The 20,747-nt window shown below is 41.2% G+C and overlaps 1 protein-coding gene across 1 annotated transcript in view; it reads left to right on the forward strand.

Moving 5' to 3' along the window:
- Nucleotides 1-20,747, forward strand: part of LOC133652217 (collagen alpha-1(XXVII) chain B-like) — a 276,843-nt gene that overhangs the window by 186,486 nt on the left and 69,610 nt on the right. The window contains exons 29-32 of the mRNA XM_062050720.1: nt 5,251-5,304; nt 5,644-5,688; nt 11,957-12,001; nt 12,081-12,134. Coding sequence (XP_061906704.1) covers nt 5,251-5,304; nt 5,644-5,688; nt 11,957-12,001; nt 12,081-12,134 — 198 coding nt within the window. The remainder of the gene's footprint in view (nt 1-5,250; nt 5,305-5,643; nt 5,689-11,956; nt 12,002-12,080; nt 12,135-20,747) is intronic.

Consider the following 20,747-nt stretch of genomic DNA (forward strand, 5'->3'; position numbering starts at 1 on the left):
ATATATGTATATTTTTTGTCAATCTTTATTTACATACCTAATTGTTTCTAAAGACTCTGTAACACGGCAGTGAAACGGCTGATCAAACAAAACAGAAGTCATCGTCATGGACCCACTAGCTGCGGAAGCTAGCTCTACAATCAGCTAAACAGACTCAATAACGCCACGGTGACGTTTTTGGTGAATATATGACACTGAAACAACACAAAAAGAATGCCATCGGAAGTTAATAATACTAACACAGACGCATGTAAATGTGTTAGCATACTAACTAATGCTAAAGACGCTAGCTGGATTACATTGCAATAGCACGTACAAATATGCATGAAAACTCTCCTACAGACATCATGTGTGGGACGATTCAGTAAGTTCAAACCGTTTTAGTTATATTGTAAAACTTACAAACATTGCTTGGAGTGACGAAAAAGGAATTATTTCGAGCAGAAACGCTATGGACGAATACACTTCCAGCACGGAACAGGAAATGTTCAATCCGCAGGAGTGAGCGAACTCCTACAAAAGATGGCGCCACAGCACAAACAATTCCACATCTTTATAGTGTCCCTGTCGGCGTAATATTATTTGTTGAACACCAAACACAATGGCAGTTAGCGAAGAAAAATCCATAAATTAGCCACACCGTTTCATAAGCCGCAGGGTTCAAAACGTTCAAAACAAAAAAAAAGCAAAGCATACTTGTGTCTGACAATACGAATGTTGTTGTTCCAATAAGAAAATATTTAGTGCAACGTTTATTGGCTTTGCCACGATGGACTTCATCTGCTTGGAAGAGTGTTTGTCTGGGGAGACTGGATGAACAATTAAAGTATGATGAAGGCATTTCATTTTCTAAATGACTTTAACACGCCTCCACTGATACCACCAACCTAATATCGGGTTATAGCAGAACATTGGGAAGCAGAATTAACGCCTCCTTACTCCTCGGTCTGACAGGAATCCCAGCTGATAAAAGTGAGCGTGGCCAAGTTTATCCATTACACGAGGCTCATAAAAAAAGAGGCTGTTTATTTGGGAGTCGTATTTCTTTGCTGTCATACTTCACGCTGTTATGCAAACCACAACAAAGAAGCAACTTACTATGTTTTCTGGAAACCACACGACCATGGAACCTGGTCTAAACCAAACAACCACGTTCTAAAGATGTTTTTAAAAGAGCATAAAATTGCTCATTCAGACTGCAGAAAGTCATCAACTCACATGCTGTCGTTTGCTTATTCTTGGGCTTTAAGCGGAAACCACCTTTTTGTGATATCTCACCCACCATCCACAAGCCCTCATGTGAGAAATGAGCACTTTTCTGTGCATTCTTGATAGTAAAAAACTGCTAGCATGAGGCGTCTAACAAGACAGGTATTGGTTATGTCCGTGTTTTTCAACTAATGTGCCGTGAGATATTGTCTGGTGTGCCGTGGGAAATTATGCAATTGGTCCAAAAAATATTTTTTGCAAATCAATAATTATAATCTGCAAATAATGTGCTGTTGCTTAGTGTCCGTGCTGTGTAAAACTCGGCAGGGTAACCACGTTAAAGTTAAAGTACCAATGATTGTCACACACAATTGGTGGGGCGAAATTATTCTCTGCATTTGACCCATCACCCTTGATCAGCTCCTGGGAGGTGAGAGGAGCAGTGGGCAGCAGCGGTGGCCACGCCCGGGAATCATTTTTGGTGATTTAACCCCCAATTCGAACCCTTGATGCTGAGTGCCAAGCAGGGAGGTAATGGGTCCCATTTTTATAGTCTTTGGTATGACTCGGCCGGGGTTTGAACTCACAACCTACCGATCTCAGGGCGGACACTCTAACCACTAGGCCACTGAGTAGGTAATACTCCAAGGAGTAATACTCCATGTCAGTAAATGGCAGCAGGTAGTTATTGCTTTGTAAAAGTCGGAATGTGTCGGGTGAGACGAGGATGGTTTGTTGTGATCCCAATATGCAGACCACAGCGGGAAGCAGCGTGCAGGTAAAAAGGTATGTAAGGGTTAAACCAAAAATGAACAAAAGGGAAAGGAAAAGGCAATGGCTCTGCAAAACTGAACTGGCTACAAAGTAAACAGAAACAGAATGCTGGACGACAGCAAAAACGTACGGCGTCCACTAAGTACATCCGTACATGACATGGCAATTAACAATGTCCACACAAGGAAGGATAGCAACAACGTAAATAGCCCTGCTTGCTAACACAAAGCAGGTGCGCGGAATAGCGCTCAAAGGAAGACCTGAAAGCGCTACAGGAAAACACCAAAAAAACAGGAAGAGCCACCAAAATAACAGCGCAAGACAAGAACTAAAGCACTACACACAGGAAAACACCAACAAACTCAAAATAAGGCACAACGACCTGGTGGAGTTTTCATTTTTTAACGTTTTCTGCTGGTGGTGTGCCTCCGGATTTTTTAATGAAAGAAATGTGCCTTGCCTCAAAAAAGGTTGAAAAACACTGGGTTATGTCACACATCTTGCCGTATCTGAGCCAGTATCAGCTGACTCCGTGGGTCTGGATATGGACCCGGCCGCGTGTGGAATGTCTAACTTTTCCAAGCTCGAGCAGCTTCAGTTGCTAGCATTAACTTTGGTTAGCAAGACACTGTGTCACTACGCAGGAAAAGTAGTTCCTCTGTGTTAGCGCCCACAATAGCAATGTTGGTTACTATGCAGCTCACAGACAGTTGTTGGCGTTTAATGTTTTTTTTGGAGGGCTTGATAGACAGAATTTACTTAATTTTTGTATTTCCTTATATTCTGTATTCACTCCCTTTCCAGCGCGCTTAGTTTGGTTTCATTTCCTGTTTGGCCCCCACCACTCTCCTGGCCTGAGCCCGCTCTCGCTTATTGGCAATCTGGAAACACCACTTCCAGGCTGCCATCTACGCTCTGTAATATCATCAAAAGGTTCAGATAATCTGGAGAAATCACTGCACGTAAGCGATGATATTACGGACCTTCGATCCCTCAGGTGGTACTGCATCAAAATGCGACATCAGTGTGTAAAGGATATCACCACATGGGCTCAGGAACACTTCAGAAAACCACTGTCAGTAACTACAGTTGGTCGCTACATCTGTAGGTGCAAGTTAAAACTCTACTATGCAAAGCCAAAGCCCATTTATCAACAACACCCAGAAACGCTTCGCTGGGCCCGAGCTCATCTTAGATGGACTGATGCAAAGTGGAAAAGTGTTCCGTGGTCTGACGAGTCCACATTTCAAATTGTTTTTGGAAACTGCGGACGTTGTGTCTTCCAGACCAAAGAGGAAAATAACCATCCGGATTGTTCTAGGCGCAAAGTGCAAAAGCCAGCATTTAACCTTTTTAGTTAAATGCTGGATTGCTAATCATAAAGACATGTTATGCTTCCTGTGCACTTCCCTGCTGCACTATAGCCAAAGTGCTTTCCTATGAAATACTTTTTGACTCCTGTCTGCGCATCTTGGGGTCACTACTACTGCGATCCCCGTGACCTGCATTGTTAGCCGCCTCGTGTTAGCAATTGTTTACCATCTAGAACACACAGAAAAGGGAAAGACTGTGTTTGACTCACATAATGATTGTAAATGGGGACAGCGTGGTGCAGTTGGGAGAGCGGCTTTGCCTGCAACCTGAGGGTTTCTGGTTCAATCCCCACCTTCTACCAACCTAGTCACGTCCGTTGTGCCCTTGAGCAAGACACTTCACCCTTGCTCCTGATGGGTTGTGGTTAGGGCCTTGCATGGCAGCTCCCGCCATCAGTGTGTGAATGTGTGTGTGAATGGGTGAAGGTGGAAATACTGTCAAATCGCTTTGAGTTCCTTGAAGGTAAAAAAAACGCTATACAAGTATAACCCATTTACCATAAATGATGGACATCTTACAGTACCAAAAAGCAGTGAAGTTGCCATGTTGTGTAAATGGTAAATAAAAAGAGATTACAATGATTTGCAAATCCTTTTCAACTTATATTCAATTGAAAAGACTGCAAAGACAAGATATTTAATGTTCACACTGAGGAACTTCATTTTTTTTGCAAAAAATCATGAACTTGGGAATTTAATGGCAGCAATACATTTCAAAAAATTTGCCACAGAGGCATTTTTACCACTGTGTTACATGGCCTTTTCTTTTAACAACACTCAGTAAAGGTTTGGGAACTGAGGAGACCCCTAGAGGGGGGGGGGGGGGTTACCCACATATGCGGTCCTCTCCAAGGTTTCTCATAGTCATTCACATTGACGTCCCACTGGGGTGAGTTTTCCTTGCCCATGTGGTGATATCCTTTACACACTGATGTCGCATTTTGATGCAGTACCACCTGAGGGATCGAAGGTCCGTAATATCATGGCTTACGTGCAGTGATTTCTCCAGATTCTCTGAACCTTTTGATGATATTACAGACCGTAGATGGTGAAATCCCTAAATTCCTTGCAATAGCTGGTTGGAAAATGTTGCTCTTAAACAATTTGCTCAGGCATTTGTTGACAAAGTGGAGCCCTCGTCCCATCCTTGTTTGTGAATGACTGAGCATTTCACGGAAGCTGCTTTTATACCCAATCATGGCACACACCTGTTCTTAAATAGCCTGTTAACCTGTGAGATAATAAGTGTTTGATGAGCATTCCTCAAATCTCTGTCTTTTTTGCCACTTGTGCCAGCTTTTTTGAAACATGTTGCAGGCATCAAATTCCAAATGAGCTAATAATTGCAAAAACAAATTAGGTTTTCCAGTTGGAACGTTAAATATCTTGTCTTTGCAGTCTATTCAATTGAATATAAGTTGAAAAGGATTTGCAAATCATTGTATTCTCTTTTTATTTACCATTTACACAACGTGACAACTTCACTGCTTTTGTGGTTTGTATTAGTTTCAACAATGATGAAGAAATATAAAGCACTTTTACAACTGATTGGAGACGTGTGTGAGTGAGGCCTGCACGTGTTATGTCTTGGTATTGTTTTCCCACAAAAAGTGTCGCTCATAAAGTTTAATGAGAATGACAGTTTGACTCTGGAATAGATGATTTCTGCAGAAAAAGAATCATCCAAGAGCAATCATGGATATAATAATCCTGGGCATGGATGAGAGTTAACTCAGTCCAGCAGTCACATGTTTACCAAATAACTGTCATTGATGTAGGATAGACCCTCATCAATAAAAATAGAGCGACTCGTCTTAAATAGAACACTTTGCTGTCACTTTAGTGTTTGAAACAAGATGAGTACAAGCCCTCCATTACACTTTGTTTCCCTCAGGGTCCGAGGGGTCCTGATGGCCGCGTGGGGGACGACGGGACCGGTGGACTGAAGGCGAGCACATTAAACCTTATCATGTGGAGGTTGCCAGCAGCTCTCTAATTGTAAAGATCTGTCCCTGCTGTGGAAAGTTGGAAGAAACATTTTGTCTATCAAGTGCAGATAAATCTTTAGCCTAGCAAAGATTAATAAGTAATACGTTGTTTTTTTCTGTCTGTTATTATTTTTAACATCTGTAGAGCTTTTACGAATGTTTTTCTTAGATGTATAAAATACAAGTGAACCTCCCATCAAAGAGTGCTAAAATATAAAATGGCAAAACTCTCTGAAGCGTTTGAAATATGGAGAATATTTCCTTTTTTTTTTACTGACAAGCGGATGTATTTTATGCAGGGCTCTGATGGTCTGCCAGGAAATACGGGGCTCCCTGGTGATGTGGTAGGTAACAAATAATTAATTATAATAATTATTTGCGATGGTAGACGAGGCTTTCAAAGTTGAAGTCATAACTTTTCTAGCTGATATCAAATATTAAAGATAAGTTCCACATGTTAAATGTATTGTTCATACATGATATTTTACACACACACACACACACACATATACAGTGGGGCAAAAAAGTATTTAGTCAGCCACCCAATGGGTGGCTGACTAAATACTTTTTTGCCCCACTGTATATATATATATATATATATATATATATATATATATATATATATATATATATATATATATATATATATATATATATATATATATATATATATAAACATATATACAGTCATGGTTAAAAGTTTACACACACTTGTAAAGAGCATAATGTCATGGCTGTCTTCAGTTTACAATAATTGGAAGGTTGGGTCTTGGGCGCAGTTGGGTTTTCCAACAGGACAATGACCCCAAACACACGTCAAAAGTGGTAAAGGACTAGCTAAATCAGGCTCGAATTAAGGTTTTAGAATGGCCTTCCCAAAGTCCTGACTTTAAACGTGTGGACAATGCTGAAGAAACAAGTCCATGTCAGAAAACCAACACATTTAGCTGAACTGCACTAATTTTGTCAAGAGGAGTGGTCAAAAATTCAAGCAGAAGCTTGCCAGAAGCTTGTGGATGGCTACCAAAAGTGCCTTATTGCAGTGAAACTTGCCAAGGGACGTGTAAGCAAATATTAACATTGCTGTATGTATATTTTTGACCCAGCAGTTTTGCTCACATTTTCAGTAGACCCATAATAAATTCATAAAAGGACCAAACTTCATGAATGTTTTTTGTGACCAACAAGTATGTGCTCCAATCACTCTATCACAAAAAAATAAGAGTTATAGAAATGATTGGAAACTCAAGACAGCCATGACATTATGTTCTTTACAAGTGTATGTACACTTTTGATCGCGACTGTATATATATATGTATATATGTATGCATATATATGTATATATGTATGTATGTATCTATGTACATGTATATAAATGTATATGTATGTTTATGTATATATATAAATGTATTTGTATATGTTTCTATGTGTATATGTATATATGTGTATATGTATGTATATATGTATGTATACATATAAACATATATTATTTTTGACAGCCCTAATATATATATATATATATATATATATATATATATATATATATATATATATATATATATATATATATATATATATATATATATATATATATATATATATATATATATATAAATGATAAATGGGTTATACTTGTCACGACTTGGTCCTTGGCGTGGATTGTTTTTCCGAGGTGCAAAGCAACTTGACTGGACACGACGTGCAGGTGAGGACATGTTTAATTTTAACAATAAAAGGCTCAAAAGGGTATAAACAAAAAGCGCTCACCCGTGTGGGGTGTGGTCTCTCGCTGGCTTGGGGTCTGGCTGCCCCCTGTTTTTCTCGTGCCTTGTCCTCTGCCGGGTGCGTCTGTCTGCGGCCTGCTGCTGGCCCTTGTGGGCGGCACGGTGGGCCAGGCTCTGGGGTTCCTGTCGCTGTCCGGCTTGGCTGCATGGGGGCGGTGGCCCCTGGTTCCCTGGGCACCACACCTACTGTTTGTGGGATGGGTTCTCGGGGAGGCTGGGGCCGTACTCTGGCTCCCGCACACACTGGGAGTCAAATGTATTGTACATGCAAATTCACATATACTCACACACATACATACAGACATACATAGGTACCTACGCTCCCACATACATATACAAATAAATACAGTACATATTTACACACTCAAAGTTCGTACATCCACATGCACATTCATTATACAAACATACTGTATACACATACTGTACATATACATTCACTGTAAAAACATACATATACACATACTGTACATATACACTCACTGTACAAACACACACATACACATACTACACATACATTCACTGTACAAACACACACATACATATACTGTACATATACATTCACTGTACAAACACACATATACACATACTGTACATAGACATTCACTGTTCAAACACACATACTGTATACACATACTGTACATATACATTCACTGTACACACATATACACATACTGTACATATACATTCACTGTACAAGCACACATACACATACTGTACATATACAAGTACATATGCACACATACACTCATGCACATAATCACGTTTCATCAAACATATATTAACGTTGTTGCCCTAGGGTAAACTGGGTATAACACATGGCACACTGACAAAGCTTAACCTATTGTTACTATAACAATCTACAAGGTTAATGTAGGTTGCTTCTCTTTCTCCCCCTCCATTTTTCTGCATTCTTTCGTATCTCAAGTTATCATTACGTATATGTATTGTTGCATTTGAACAATTGTATTGTTGATAATAAAGGTAAAGTACTGGTATTGTTTATTATCAATAGCACTATTTCTATTGGTATTCATATTGCTCCATTTTTAGTGTAATAATGCTCATTGTCATTTCTGTATTTTTTTTAAAATTTTCGCTAACTGCTTATTTGCTATTACTTTTACCATCATATTTGTACATGTCGTATTTGCTGATGTTGCTCTGTTGTTGTTGTTGTTGTGTTTGCTGTTGTTGTTTTTGTCTCTCTGTCTAATCCCCCTCTTGTCCCCACAATTCCCCCCTCTGTTTTCCTTTTTCTCTCTTTCTATCCCCTCCTGCTCCGGCCCGGCTGCACCAAATGATAATATAAATACATTTAATAAAGTCAAAATACAAGTAAGGCAACAAGAGAAGTATCCTACACTTCTCTTTTGTAAAGTAAATCTGAACAGCCGATATGGGCACCTACATCTGCTATATGATTTGCCCGAGAAGCTGGGCAGGACATTATAAAAAAATTAAAAAAATAAAATAAAATTTAAAAAAGCGCTCACAGGGGAGGTAAAAAACTTGACTAGGAAAACAAAAGGCGCGCACAATGGCGGAGAACTATAAACATTAAACAAAAAACTTACTTGACAAGGAACTGTGAACATGGCATGAAGAAGCGTGATCATAAAGAGTGCAGAGCATAAATGTGGAGCATGAATGTGATGTCGCCAGAAAGAACAACAGAAAAACAATAGACTTAAATAACACAGACATGATTAACAACAGGTGCGTGACTCAAAACGTGAAACAGGTGCGTGACATGACAGGTGAAACTAATGGGTGACCATGGAAACCAAACAAAACAAGGAAGTGAAACCAGGAACTAAAAAGAGTCCAAAAACCAAGCAAAACGAAAACATGATTAACACAGACATGACAGAGCCCCCCCCCCCCCCCCCCCCCCCCCTTACGGACAGATCCCAGATGTCCCAACACAAAACAATGAACAAGAGTCATGGGAGGGCGGGAGGGGGACATGGCGGTGGGTCGCCAAGCCAAGTGGCCCTGAATCCACCGAGGCATAGTCATGTGGCGGCGGCGAGTGGAACGCCGCCGCCACAGGCGAGGTGGGCGACCCGGGAAGGGCCACATCCGTGGCAGACGATGAAGTGGGCGCACTTGGCGTGGCGGACGACCAGGTAGCGGCCATATCCGTGGCCGACGAGAAGACAGGTGCGTCGTCGTCATGGCAGGCGTAGAAGCAGCAGATGAAGCAGGCGGCGAAGCTTGGCGTGGCGCGTCGGGCGGCGAAGCTTGGCGTGGCGCGTCGGGCGGCGAAGCTTGGCGTGGCCATGGTTGGTCTTGGTCTTGGCATGGTGTGTCTTGGTCTTGGACTTGGCATGGTGTGTCTTGGTCTTGGTCTTGGCATGGTGTGTCTTGGACTTGGTCTTGGCATGGTGTGTCTTGGACTTGGTCTTGGCATGGTGTGTCTTGGACGGGGTCTTGGTCTAGGCTTGAGGGGTCTTGGTCTTGGCGTGGGGGGTCTTGGTCTTGGTCTTGGCCTAGGCTTGAGGGGTCTTGGTCTTGGCGTGGGGGGTCTTGGTCTAGGCTTGAGGGGTCTTGGTCTTGGCGTGGGGGGTCTTGGTCTTGGTCTAGGCTTGAGGGGTCTTGGTCTTGGCGTGGGGGGTCTTGGTCTTGGTCTAGGCTTGAGGGGTCTTGGTCTTGACGTGGGGGGTCTTTGCTTGAGGGGTCTTGGCGTGAAGCTGCGACTGGCGGCACTTGGCGTCGTGAAGCTGCGACTGGCGGCACTTGGCGTCGTGAAGCTGCGACTTGCGGCACTTGGCGTCGTGAAGCTGCGACTGGCGGCACTTGGCGTCGTGAAGCTGCGACTGGCGGCACTTGGCGTCGTGAAGCTGCGACTGGCGGAACTTGGCGTCGTGAAGCTGCGACTGGCGGCACTTGGCGTCGTGAAGCTGCGACTGGCGGCACTTGGCGTCGTGAAGTTGCGACTGGCGGCACTTGGCGTCGTGGAGCAGGTAACGGAGCTTGGCGTGGTGCTACTACTGGCGGCACTTGGCGGCGTGGAGCTGCGACTGGTGGCGCTTGGCGGCGTGGAGCTGCGACTGGTGGCGCTTGGCGGCGTGGAGCTGCGACTAGTGGCGCTTGGCGGCATGGAGCTGCGACTGGTGGCGCTTGGCGTGGTGGAGCTTGGCATGGTGGAGCTGCTAGGCATGTTGATAGCCTTGGAGCAGGGCGTGGAGCAGGTGGAGGTGGCCTAGCTGGAGGCTGTGGCTTGGCAGGTCGAAAGACTGGTGGTGGCGGCCGTGCTGGTGGCTGTGGCTTGGCGTGGCGAAAGCCTGGTGGTGGCGGCCGTGCTGGTGGCTGTGGCTTGGCGTGACGAAGCTGACCCACCCCACCTGAACAATTCCCAGCCCTAGCCCTCCCCTCAAGGAGCGGATCCCAGACGCGCTCCCCGAGGTCTGGAACCGTCTTTTGGGGTGGGTGGAGGGAGGTCGGGAGGGGGGCAGAATCCTCCCCTCCAAACTGTCCAAAAAGTCTCTCTTTTTCTACCTGGGACTTTGTGAGTGAGAACATTTTTTTTTGTGACATGGGTGTGACTTGAGTCCTGGGGGGCGGGGCATGAAAACTGGGTGACTGTGATTGACATGCTCTTATTTCTAAAAACATGTTTTGATAGTGCTCTATCTTGGACTTAGAGTCTTTTGCTGGGGACGGGTGATCAAAAGAAAAATAGTTCAGAAAAAAAAAATCCTGGTCTGTGATGTCATCCTGGGGAAGCCGGGCAGGCCGTGGCCCATTCCCGCCCGGAGGGGGAGGAGCTTGCAGGAGCGCCGCGTTCTGTCCGCTCACCTTCCCTGACGTTCTCGGTCTGGAGCGGCGCTTCCGGGACTGCGGTGACGCAGCGCCATCCTCGGACCAAATGGAGCTAATCGGAATTGGCTTGCCATTTGGCCCCCACATCAAATCTCGGTCCCCCATGGCACCTAGCGCTTCCCACCTTCCTTCCTCCATCTGCCAAGTTGCTTGCGGAAAAACGGATTGCTGGCGACATCTGTCACGACTTGGTCCTTGGCATGGATTGTTTTTCCGAGGTGCAAAGCAACTTGACTGGACACGACGTGCAGGTGAGGACATGTTTAATTTTAACAATAAAAGGCTCAAAAGGGTATGAACAAAAAGCGCTCACAGGGGAGGTAAAAAACTTGACTAGGAAAACAAAAGGCGCGCACAATGGCGGAGAACTATAAACATTAAACAAAAAACTTACTTGACAAGTAACTGTGAACATGGCATGAAGAAGCGTGATCATAAAGAGTGCAGAGCATAAATGTGGAGCATGAATGTGATGTCGCCAGAAAGAACAACAGAAAAACAATGGACTTAAATAACACAGACATGATTAACAACAGGTGCGTGACTCAAAACGTGAAACAGGTGCGTGACATGACAGGTGAAAACTAATGGGTGACCATGGAAACCAAACAAAACAAGGAAGTGAAACCAGGAAGTAAAAAGAGTCCAAAAACCAAGCAAAACGAAAACATGATTAACACAGACATGACAATACTTGTATAGCGCTTTTCTACTTTCAAGGTACTCAAAGCACTTTGACAGTATTTCCACATTCACCCATTCACACACACATTCACACACTGATGGCGGGAGCTGCCATGCAAGGCGCTAACCAGCAGCCATCAGGAGCAAGGGTGAAGTGTCTTGCCCAAGGACACAACGGACGTGACTAGGATGGTAGAAGGTGGGGATTGAACCCCAGTAACCAGCAACCCTCCGATTGCTGGCATGGCCACTCTACCACGGCCAACTGTTTTCAAAGTGGATTATATACATGTATTATATTCGTGTTGTGTCACTGCAGGGAAAGTTGGGCGTGCCCGGTGAAGCTGGGCCAAGGGGATTTCCGGTAAGGTGCAAGAGCTACAGCTGTAGGAAATACACACTTATAAGAGAAAAATTAAAAGGTTCAATACGTCTTATTTTAGGGTGTCCAAGGACCCTCGGGCCCACCAGGAGATAAAGGAGTTGCTGGGGACACAGTGAGTCATATTACTTCCAAGTCATTGTTGTATTATCTGTACTTCCAAGCAGGAACTGTCTTGATTCCTAATAGTAGAAGTCAGAGATCATTGATATATATACACCTACAGTATATATCATTGATATATATACACCTATATATCATTGATATATATACACCTATATATCATTGACATATATACACCTATATATCATTGATTTATATATACACCTATATATCATTGATATATATACACCTAAATATCATTTATATATATACACACCTATATATCATTGATATATATACACCTAAATACCATTGATATATGTATACACCTAAATATCATTGATATATATACACACCTATATATAATTGATATATATACACCTAAATATTATTGATATATGTATACACCTATATATCATTGATATATATACACCGTTATTTAATTGATTTATATATAGACCTATATATAATTGATTTATATCATCATTCATTTCAGTTTTATTTATCTCCTTCATTGATGTGCATCTTTGATAGACAATTATACCACAATTATTCAGTCACATCAATGCCTGAGAAGGAGCAGGATGAAGAAAAATCGTATATTTTCCTGCCCCCTTCAACATAATACGTAGTCTTACTTAATGATGTATAAACCAACAATTACATCCAAATATAACAAAAACAAACAAAAAAACACACAAAAAATACACAAGTGCAAAACTTCATGAAGTACAAACCGAACAAAAAAACTAAAGAAGTAATATACACCTCACAGGACGATACAAAACAAATACAAAACCAGGCAAAAAAATAAGTAAAATAATAAATATAAAGCAAAATGTAAACACTTATGGCTGTCCATATGATTTTATTGTTCTGTCCTTATATATTTTGTTCAATTGGAATATATTTTTACAATCTTTTATCTCATTATAAAGAGAATCTCATAGTTTAACCCCCACCACTGATATGCACATTTGTTTTGAAGTTGTCCTTGAATACTGATGTTGGAAATTACCTTTTCTTCTATGCTCTTCATTCTCAGAAGTGATGACAAACATTTTTTGTAAATTTGCTGGTAATGTTTTACTTTTAACCTTAAACATGACACATAATGTCTGTAACTTCACTAGCTCCTGTAATTTCAATAAACCCGAATTAATGAATAATATGTTAGTGTGTTCTAAGTAATCTACTTTATGAATAATCCTTATAGCTCTTTTCTGTGGTTGATACAATGCCTTTATGTTACTCTTATATGTGTTCCCCCACACTTCCACACAGTAGCTGATAAATGGCAATATAAGTGTACAATACAATATATGCATTGCCCTATAATCTGACACATATTTTACCTTATTTAATATAAAAATACTCTTAGACATCTTTTTCCGTACATGTGCAATATGAGATTTCCATGTCAGACCGACCTATATATCATTGATATATATATATATATATATATATATATATATATATATATATATATATATATATATATATATATATATATATATATATATATATATATATATATATATACCTATATATCATTGATATATATATACCTATATATAATTGATATATATACACCTTTATATCATTGATTTATATAGACCTATATATCATTGATATATACTGTATATACCTAAAAATCATTGATATATATACACATATATATCATTGATTTATATACACCTATATATCATTGATATATATACACCTAAATATCATTGATATATATACACCTATATATCATTGATTTATATATACACCTATATATTATTGTTATATATATACACCTATATATCATTGATTTATATATACACCTATATATCATTGATATATATACACCTATATATCATTGACATATATATACACCTATAAATCATTGATATATATACACCTATATATCATTGATTTATGTATACACCTATATATCATTGATTTATATATACACCTAAATATCATTGATATATATACACCTAAATATCATTGATATATATATACACACACCTATATATCATTGATATATATACACCTAAATATCATTGATATATATACACCTATATATCATTGATATATATTTATTTACACCTATATATCATTGACATATACATACACCTTTATATCATTGACTTATATATACCTATATATCATTGATATATATATACCTATACATCATTGATATATATACCTATATATCATTGATATATATACCTATATATCATTGATATATATACCTATATATAATTGATATATATATATATATATATATACCTTTATATCATTGATTTATATATACCTATATATCATTGATATATATACACCTATATATCATTGATATATATACATATATATCATCCATCCATCCATCCATCTTCTTCCGCTTATCCGAGGTCGGGTCGCGGGGGCAGCAGCCTAAGCAGGGAAGCCCAGACTTTCCTCTCCCCAGCCACTTCGTCCAGCTCTTCCCGGGGGATCCTGAGGCGTTCCCAGCTTAGCCGGGAGACATAGTCTTCCCAACGTGTCCTGGGTCTTCCCCGTGGCCTCCTACCGGTCGGACGTGCCCTAAACACCTCCTTAGGGAGGCGTTCGGGTGGCATCCTGACCAGATGCCCGAACCACCTCATCTGGCTCCTCTCGATGTGGAGGAGCAGCGGCTTTACTTTGAGCTCCCCCCGGATGGCAGACCTTCTCACCCTATCTCTAAGGGAGAGCCCCGCCACCCGGCAGAGAAACTAATTCCGGCCGCTTGTAATCGTGATCTTGTCCTTTCGGTCATAACCCAAAGCTCATGACCATAGGTGAGGATGGGAACGTAGATCGACCGGTAAATTGAGAGCTTTGCCTTCCGGCTCAGCTCCTTCTTTACCACAATGGATCGATACAGCGTCCGCATGACTGAAGACGCCGCACCGATCCGCCTGTCGATCTCACGATCCACTCTTCCCTCACTCGTGAACAAGACTCAGAAGGTACTTGAACTCTTCCACTTGGGGCAGGGTCTCCTCCCCAACCCGGAGATGGCACTACACCCTTTTCCGGGCGAGAACCATGGACTCGGACTTGGAGGTGCTGATTCTCATCGCAGTCGCTTCACACTCGGCTGCGAACAGATCCAGTGAGAGCTGAAGATCCTGGCCATATGAAGCCATCAGGACCACATCATCTGCAAAAAGCAGAGACCTAATCCTGCAGCCACCAAACCTGATCCCCTCAATGCTTTGACTGCGCCTAGAAATTCTGTCCATAAAAGTTATGAACAGAATCAGTGACAAAGGGCAGCCTTGGCGGAGTCCAACCCTCACTGGAAACGTGTCCGACTTACTGCCGGCAATGCAGACCAAGCTCTGACACTGATCATACAGGGAGCGGACCGCCACAATCAGACAGTCCGATACCCCATACTCTCTGAGCACTCCCCACAGGACTTCCCGAGGGACACGGTCGAATGCCTTCTCCAAGTCCACAAAACACATGTAGACTGGTTGGGCAAACTCCCATGCACCCTCAAGGACCCTGCCGAGAGTATAGAGCTGGTCCACAGTTCCACAACCAGGACGAAAACCACACTGTTCCTCCTGAATCCGAGGTTCGACTATCCGGCGTAGCCTCCTCTCCAGTACACCTGAATAGACATTACCGGGAAGGCTGAGGAGTGTGATCCCACGATAGTTGGAACACACCCTCCGGTTCCCCTTCTTAAAGAGAGGAACCACCACCCCAGTCTGCCAATCCAGAGGTACCGCCCCCGATGTCCACGCGATGCTGCAGAGTCTTGTCAACCAAGACAGCCCCACAGCATCCAGAGCCTTAAGGAACTCCGGGTGAATCTCATCCACCCCCAGGGCCTTGCCACCGAGGAACTTTTTAACTACCTCAGCAACCTCAGCCCCAGAAATAGGAGAGTCCACCACAGATGCCCCAGGCACTGCTTCCTCATAGGAAGACGTGTTGGTGGGATTGAGGAGGTCTTCGAAGTATTCCCTCCACCGATCCACAACATCCGCAGTCGAGGTCAGCAGAACACCATCCTCACCATACACGGTGTTGACAGTGCACTGCTTCCCCTTCCTGAGGCGGCGGATGGTGGTCCAGAATCGCTTCGAAGCCGTCCGGAAGACGTTTTCCATGGCTTCCCCGAATTCCTCCCATGTCCGAGTTTTTGCCTCCACGACTGCTGAAGCCGCACACCGCTTGGCCTGTCGGTACCTGTCCGCTGCCTCCGGAGTCCTATGAGCCAAAAGAACCCGATAGGACTCCTTCTTCAGCTTGACGGCATCCCTCACCGCTGGTGGACACCAACGGGTTCCAGGATTACCTTCACGACAGGCACCAACTACCTTGCGGCCACAGCTCCAATCAGCCGCCTCGACAATATAGGTGCGGAACATGGTCCACTCGGACTCAATATCCAGCTCCTCCCTTGTGACATGTTCAAAGTTCTTCCGGAGGTGGGAATTGAAACTCTCTCTGACAGGAGACTCTGCCAGACGTTCCCAGCAGACCCTCACAATGCGTTTGGGCCTGCCAGATCTGTCCGGCATCCTCCCCCACCATCGCAGCCAACTCACCACCAGGTGGTGATCGGTAGAAAGCTCCGCCCCTCTCTTCACCCGAGTGTCCAAAACATGAGGCCGCAAATCTGATGACACAACTACAAAGTCGATCATGGAACTGCGGCCTAGGGTGTCCTGGTGCCAAGTGCACATATGGACACCCTTATGTTTGAACATGGTGTTTGTTATGGACAATCTGTGACGAGCACAATAGTCCAATAACAAAACATCACTCGGGTTCAGATCCGAGCGGCCATTCTTCCCAATTACGCCTCTCCAGGTTTCACTGTCGTTGCCAACGACTTGTCAAAGCCTGCATGTTGGAGTTCAACCTATGTATCATTGATATACTGTATATATATATATATATATATATATATATATATATATATATATATATATATATATATATATATATATATATATATATATATATATATATATATATATATACACCTATATATCATTGATTTATATATACCTATATATCATTGATTTATAGGTATATATATTGATATATACACCTATATATCAATGATATATATACCTATTAGGGTTGTACAGTGAATGTACTAATGAATCAAAAATGGTACTATACCCTGTTTGAAAAGTCCCGGTTCGCTGTATTTTTTTTTTTAACGGGCATGACGGCGCGTTGTGGTGTCGTGACATTGCTGGTTTTACGAGCAGAGGAGCATGTTCGGCAGTGCACACACACAGAGTACTTACAAGCAGATATAGGGTGTAGACAAAAAAGGGATAATGGACGCATTTTGGTGTAAAAAGTAAAGATAAAGGTGAAGTTATAACACTGAAACACCCTCAGGAAGAGATGCTTTAAGACATGGCTAGTTAGCTAGCAGCTAACATCCATTCGCAGTCGGCAGTGTTTTAAACTACTTTTAAATCACTAATCCTGGCCTCCATGGTGACAAATAAAGTAAGTTTCCACAAATACAATTATCACTGGAGGACGAGGAATAGCTAAACATGCTTCACGACATTGGCATTGTTAGGCCTTTTTTAGGGGAGCTCAAGCCCCCCTAAAATGTTCTTAAGCCCCCCTAAATAATTTGGTGTATAAAAAAAAACAAAAAAAAACTTTCTTTTTTTTTTTTTTTTTTTTTACAAATACATGCCGACATATTCATTATAAAGTGGCCCGAATATGAATTTAAATAAATAATCATATAACCTGTCATTATTCACTCAGTTTCCCCTCACTTCATAGCGTAAGGTAGAGAGACCCTTTAGTGCCTTGGTATTCAATCCATTCCACTTGTTCATATAGAAAATGCCCACATCACTCAAAATCCAGTCCGCATTTTCTCTGCGACCTTGCTTGCGGTCCTGCAGGTGTATGAAGCACATTAGCACACAGTAATGCAGAACAAGAACCTTGTGTCTGCAATTGTAAATAATTTAGTTTTTAAGTTTTGTGTTTCTTGTAGAATCTATATAAAGTAATATACATCAGCCTATTGTTAAAATAATGAAAACAACATAATTAAATATATTTGTTTTATTGTATTGTTACATTAATAGCTGTTGTATTATTATAGAATGGCTTGTTAAACATTTCATAGGATGTTCAGAGGGAGGAAAAACCAAGACATTTAATATAAAATGTAAAATGAATAAATACATAAAAAATAAAAAAAATAAATGGTTAAAAGCCATCGTCCCGGGGAGCATTTAATTTCGTCCCGTGCATTTGTTTTACCGTCCCCGGGACGACGGGACTACATTAATCTCAAGCCCTGGAAGTTACATTTTATTTTTTGCATTATTTGTTTCAGCATTGCACTTTGAAGATGGTCCCTCAGCTCTTTGACAGCTTTGGCTCTTTTTCAGATCAGCATAAGTCTTTCTTATTTACAGTAGATATAAAAGTTTCTAATTTTTATTCAAACTTCCATATATATTTAATTACCTTAACGGCTTGCCATAATATATATATATATATATAAATATATTATATATAAACCAAATTATCCCGATCCAGATATTACTTAAATTCAAGTAATTAAGTAATATTTCCAGGGCTTGAATTTAGTCACATATGTGCCCAAAATGTAATCTGAGCAACTTCAAAATATTTGGGAACAAACAATTATTGTATTGTGAGCGAAAGTGGTGGCATTAGCCTCTATGTTGTGAATGGATAACATAAAGGCTAATGCCATGACTTTCATTGTGTTTCAGTGTATCTTGAAGGATCATACAAGTTATTGTTTCTTGTTGATGCTGTAAACAAAATTAATGTCACTGTGCAAACCCATGTTTGTTGTTGTACTGAACACAGATTGAAAATAAACCCACTGAAATAATAATAATAACAATGATTTATTTATAAGTCTTTGTTAGCCGTTTGTGAAGTTTTGTGCTTGTGCGCTACATTCGCTCGCATCCTGTGCATCTCCTGGGGGCTAAGCCCCCCCTGTCCTTAAAAGCTAGTGACGCCCCTGCTTCACGACACACCCTAGGAGTATACAATAGCTCACCGGCATTACAATGTAAACAAACGCCATGGGTGGATCTACACCTGACATCCACTGTAAAGATAACCAAGTACAGGAGCGTATCTAGTCGATACTACTATGATTACGATATTCAATACTAGACAAGTTGTCTAGTATGTTCACTATTTTATTTAAGGACTAAATTACAATAATAAACATATATTTAATGTACACTAAGATTTTTTGTTCAAATAAAGATAATAATGACATTTTTTGTGGTGCCCTTTATTTAGAAAAGTACCGAAATACATTTTGGTACCGGTACCAAAATATTGGTATCGGGACAACCCTACCACATATCAAAAATATTTTTTGGCCAGCTTCTCTCTTAAGGTGCTTTAATTTCCTGTCGTTTAGGCGTAAAATACAAAATCATCAAAATAATAGAGACTATTGTATAGCTCTCTGCTCTTCCCAAAAGTCATAATAAATATCTACAAATACGACACAAGTCAGCTGCACGCGTGCTGACGAGGACCAGAGGGCGGGAGCACATTACACCAGTTTTAAAGTCGCTGGGTCCATTTTAAAGTTCTCTTATTTTGTTAAATGTCTTAAATGCCTCTTGTTTATCTGACCAGTTTTTACCCGAGCAACCCTTGCGAACCCTTTAGGTTCTCTGGTGCCAAACTTTTACCTTCACTAAATCCCAGAACAAAGACATTTAGTCAGTATGGCGCCACCTGCCAGAGAGACTCAGGACTGCAGAGATTGGTGTTATTTTTTCTTAAAAAGGTTAAAAGCACTCTTTTCAATCAGCTATTTTACTGACGATTTAAAACTCTTCCTAGGTTCTATTCATTTTTATTCTGTTATTTTCTATTTCATTTATTGCTTTCATTACGACACTTGCTATTGTTATGTGTGAATGTTCCAAACATTCACACGTTTTCTACACCAAAATTCAACTATTTATTTTTCTTCTTCTTCTCCAGATTTTGGCGCACTCTACCTTCCACATTTCTCTTCCAATTCAAACTGTTCCAACTTCAAACTGTTCAGCCTATTCGGAAATTGTGGGTTTTCCTTTGACAAATTCCAAAAATTCCCAGATTTCCCAGAATTCCAGGTTTGCCGGGACATTTTTCCCATTCAAAATGAATTGCCCATTTTTCAAACTTTCACCATTTCCACATTTTTCAACCTACTCAAACCATTCCACCTTCAACACATTTCACCATCCTGGATATTCAAACTATCATTTTTCCAGGATTTTCCAGAATTCCTGGTTTTCCAAAGCCTTATTTCCACCCTTTTTTTTGGCGACTACTCCTTCCACAATTTTCAACCCACTTCAACCATTCCACCGTCAAATCATTCCTCTTAATGAGGACAAAAAACAAAGTTGTTTTTGAACTGGAAAAATTCCTTGTTTTCCCGAAATTCCGTAATACCATTTCTCAATTAAAAATGTTACTACATCAACATTTCTCGACTGATTTGAAAAATTCCAACTCATTCAGCCCATTCAAGTTTTTTTTACCATTTTCCAAAAAAATCCCACTTTTCCCGAAATTCCCAAATTTCAATGAAATGGGACAT

Source organism: Entelurus aequoreus, linkage group LG06 (genome assembly GCF_033978785.1).
Source record: "Entelurus aequoreus isolate RoL-2023_Sb linkage group LG06, RoL_Eaeq_v1.1, whole genome shotgun sequence".
NCBI lineage: Eukaryota > Metazoa > Chordata > Actinopteri > Syngnathiformes > Syngnathidae > Entelurus > Entelurus aequoreus.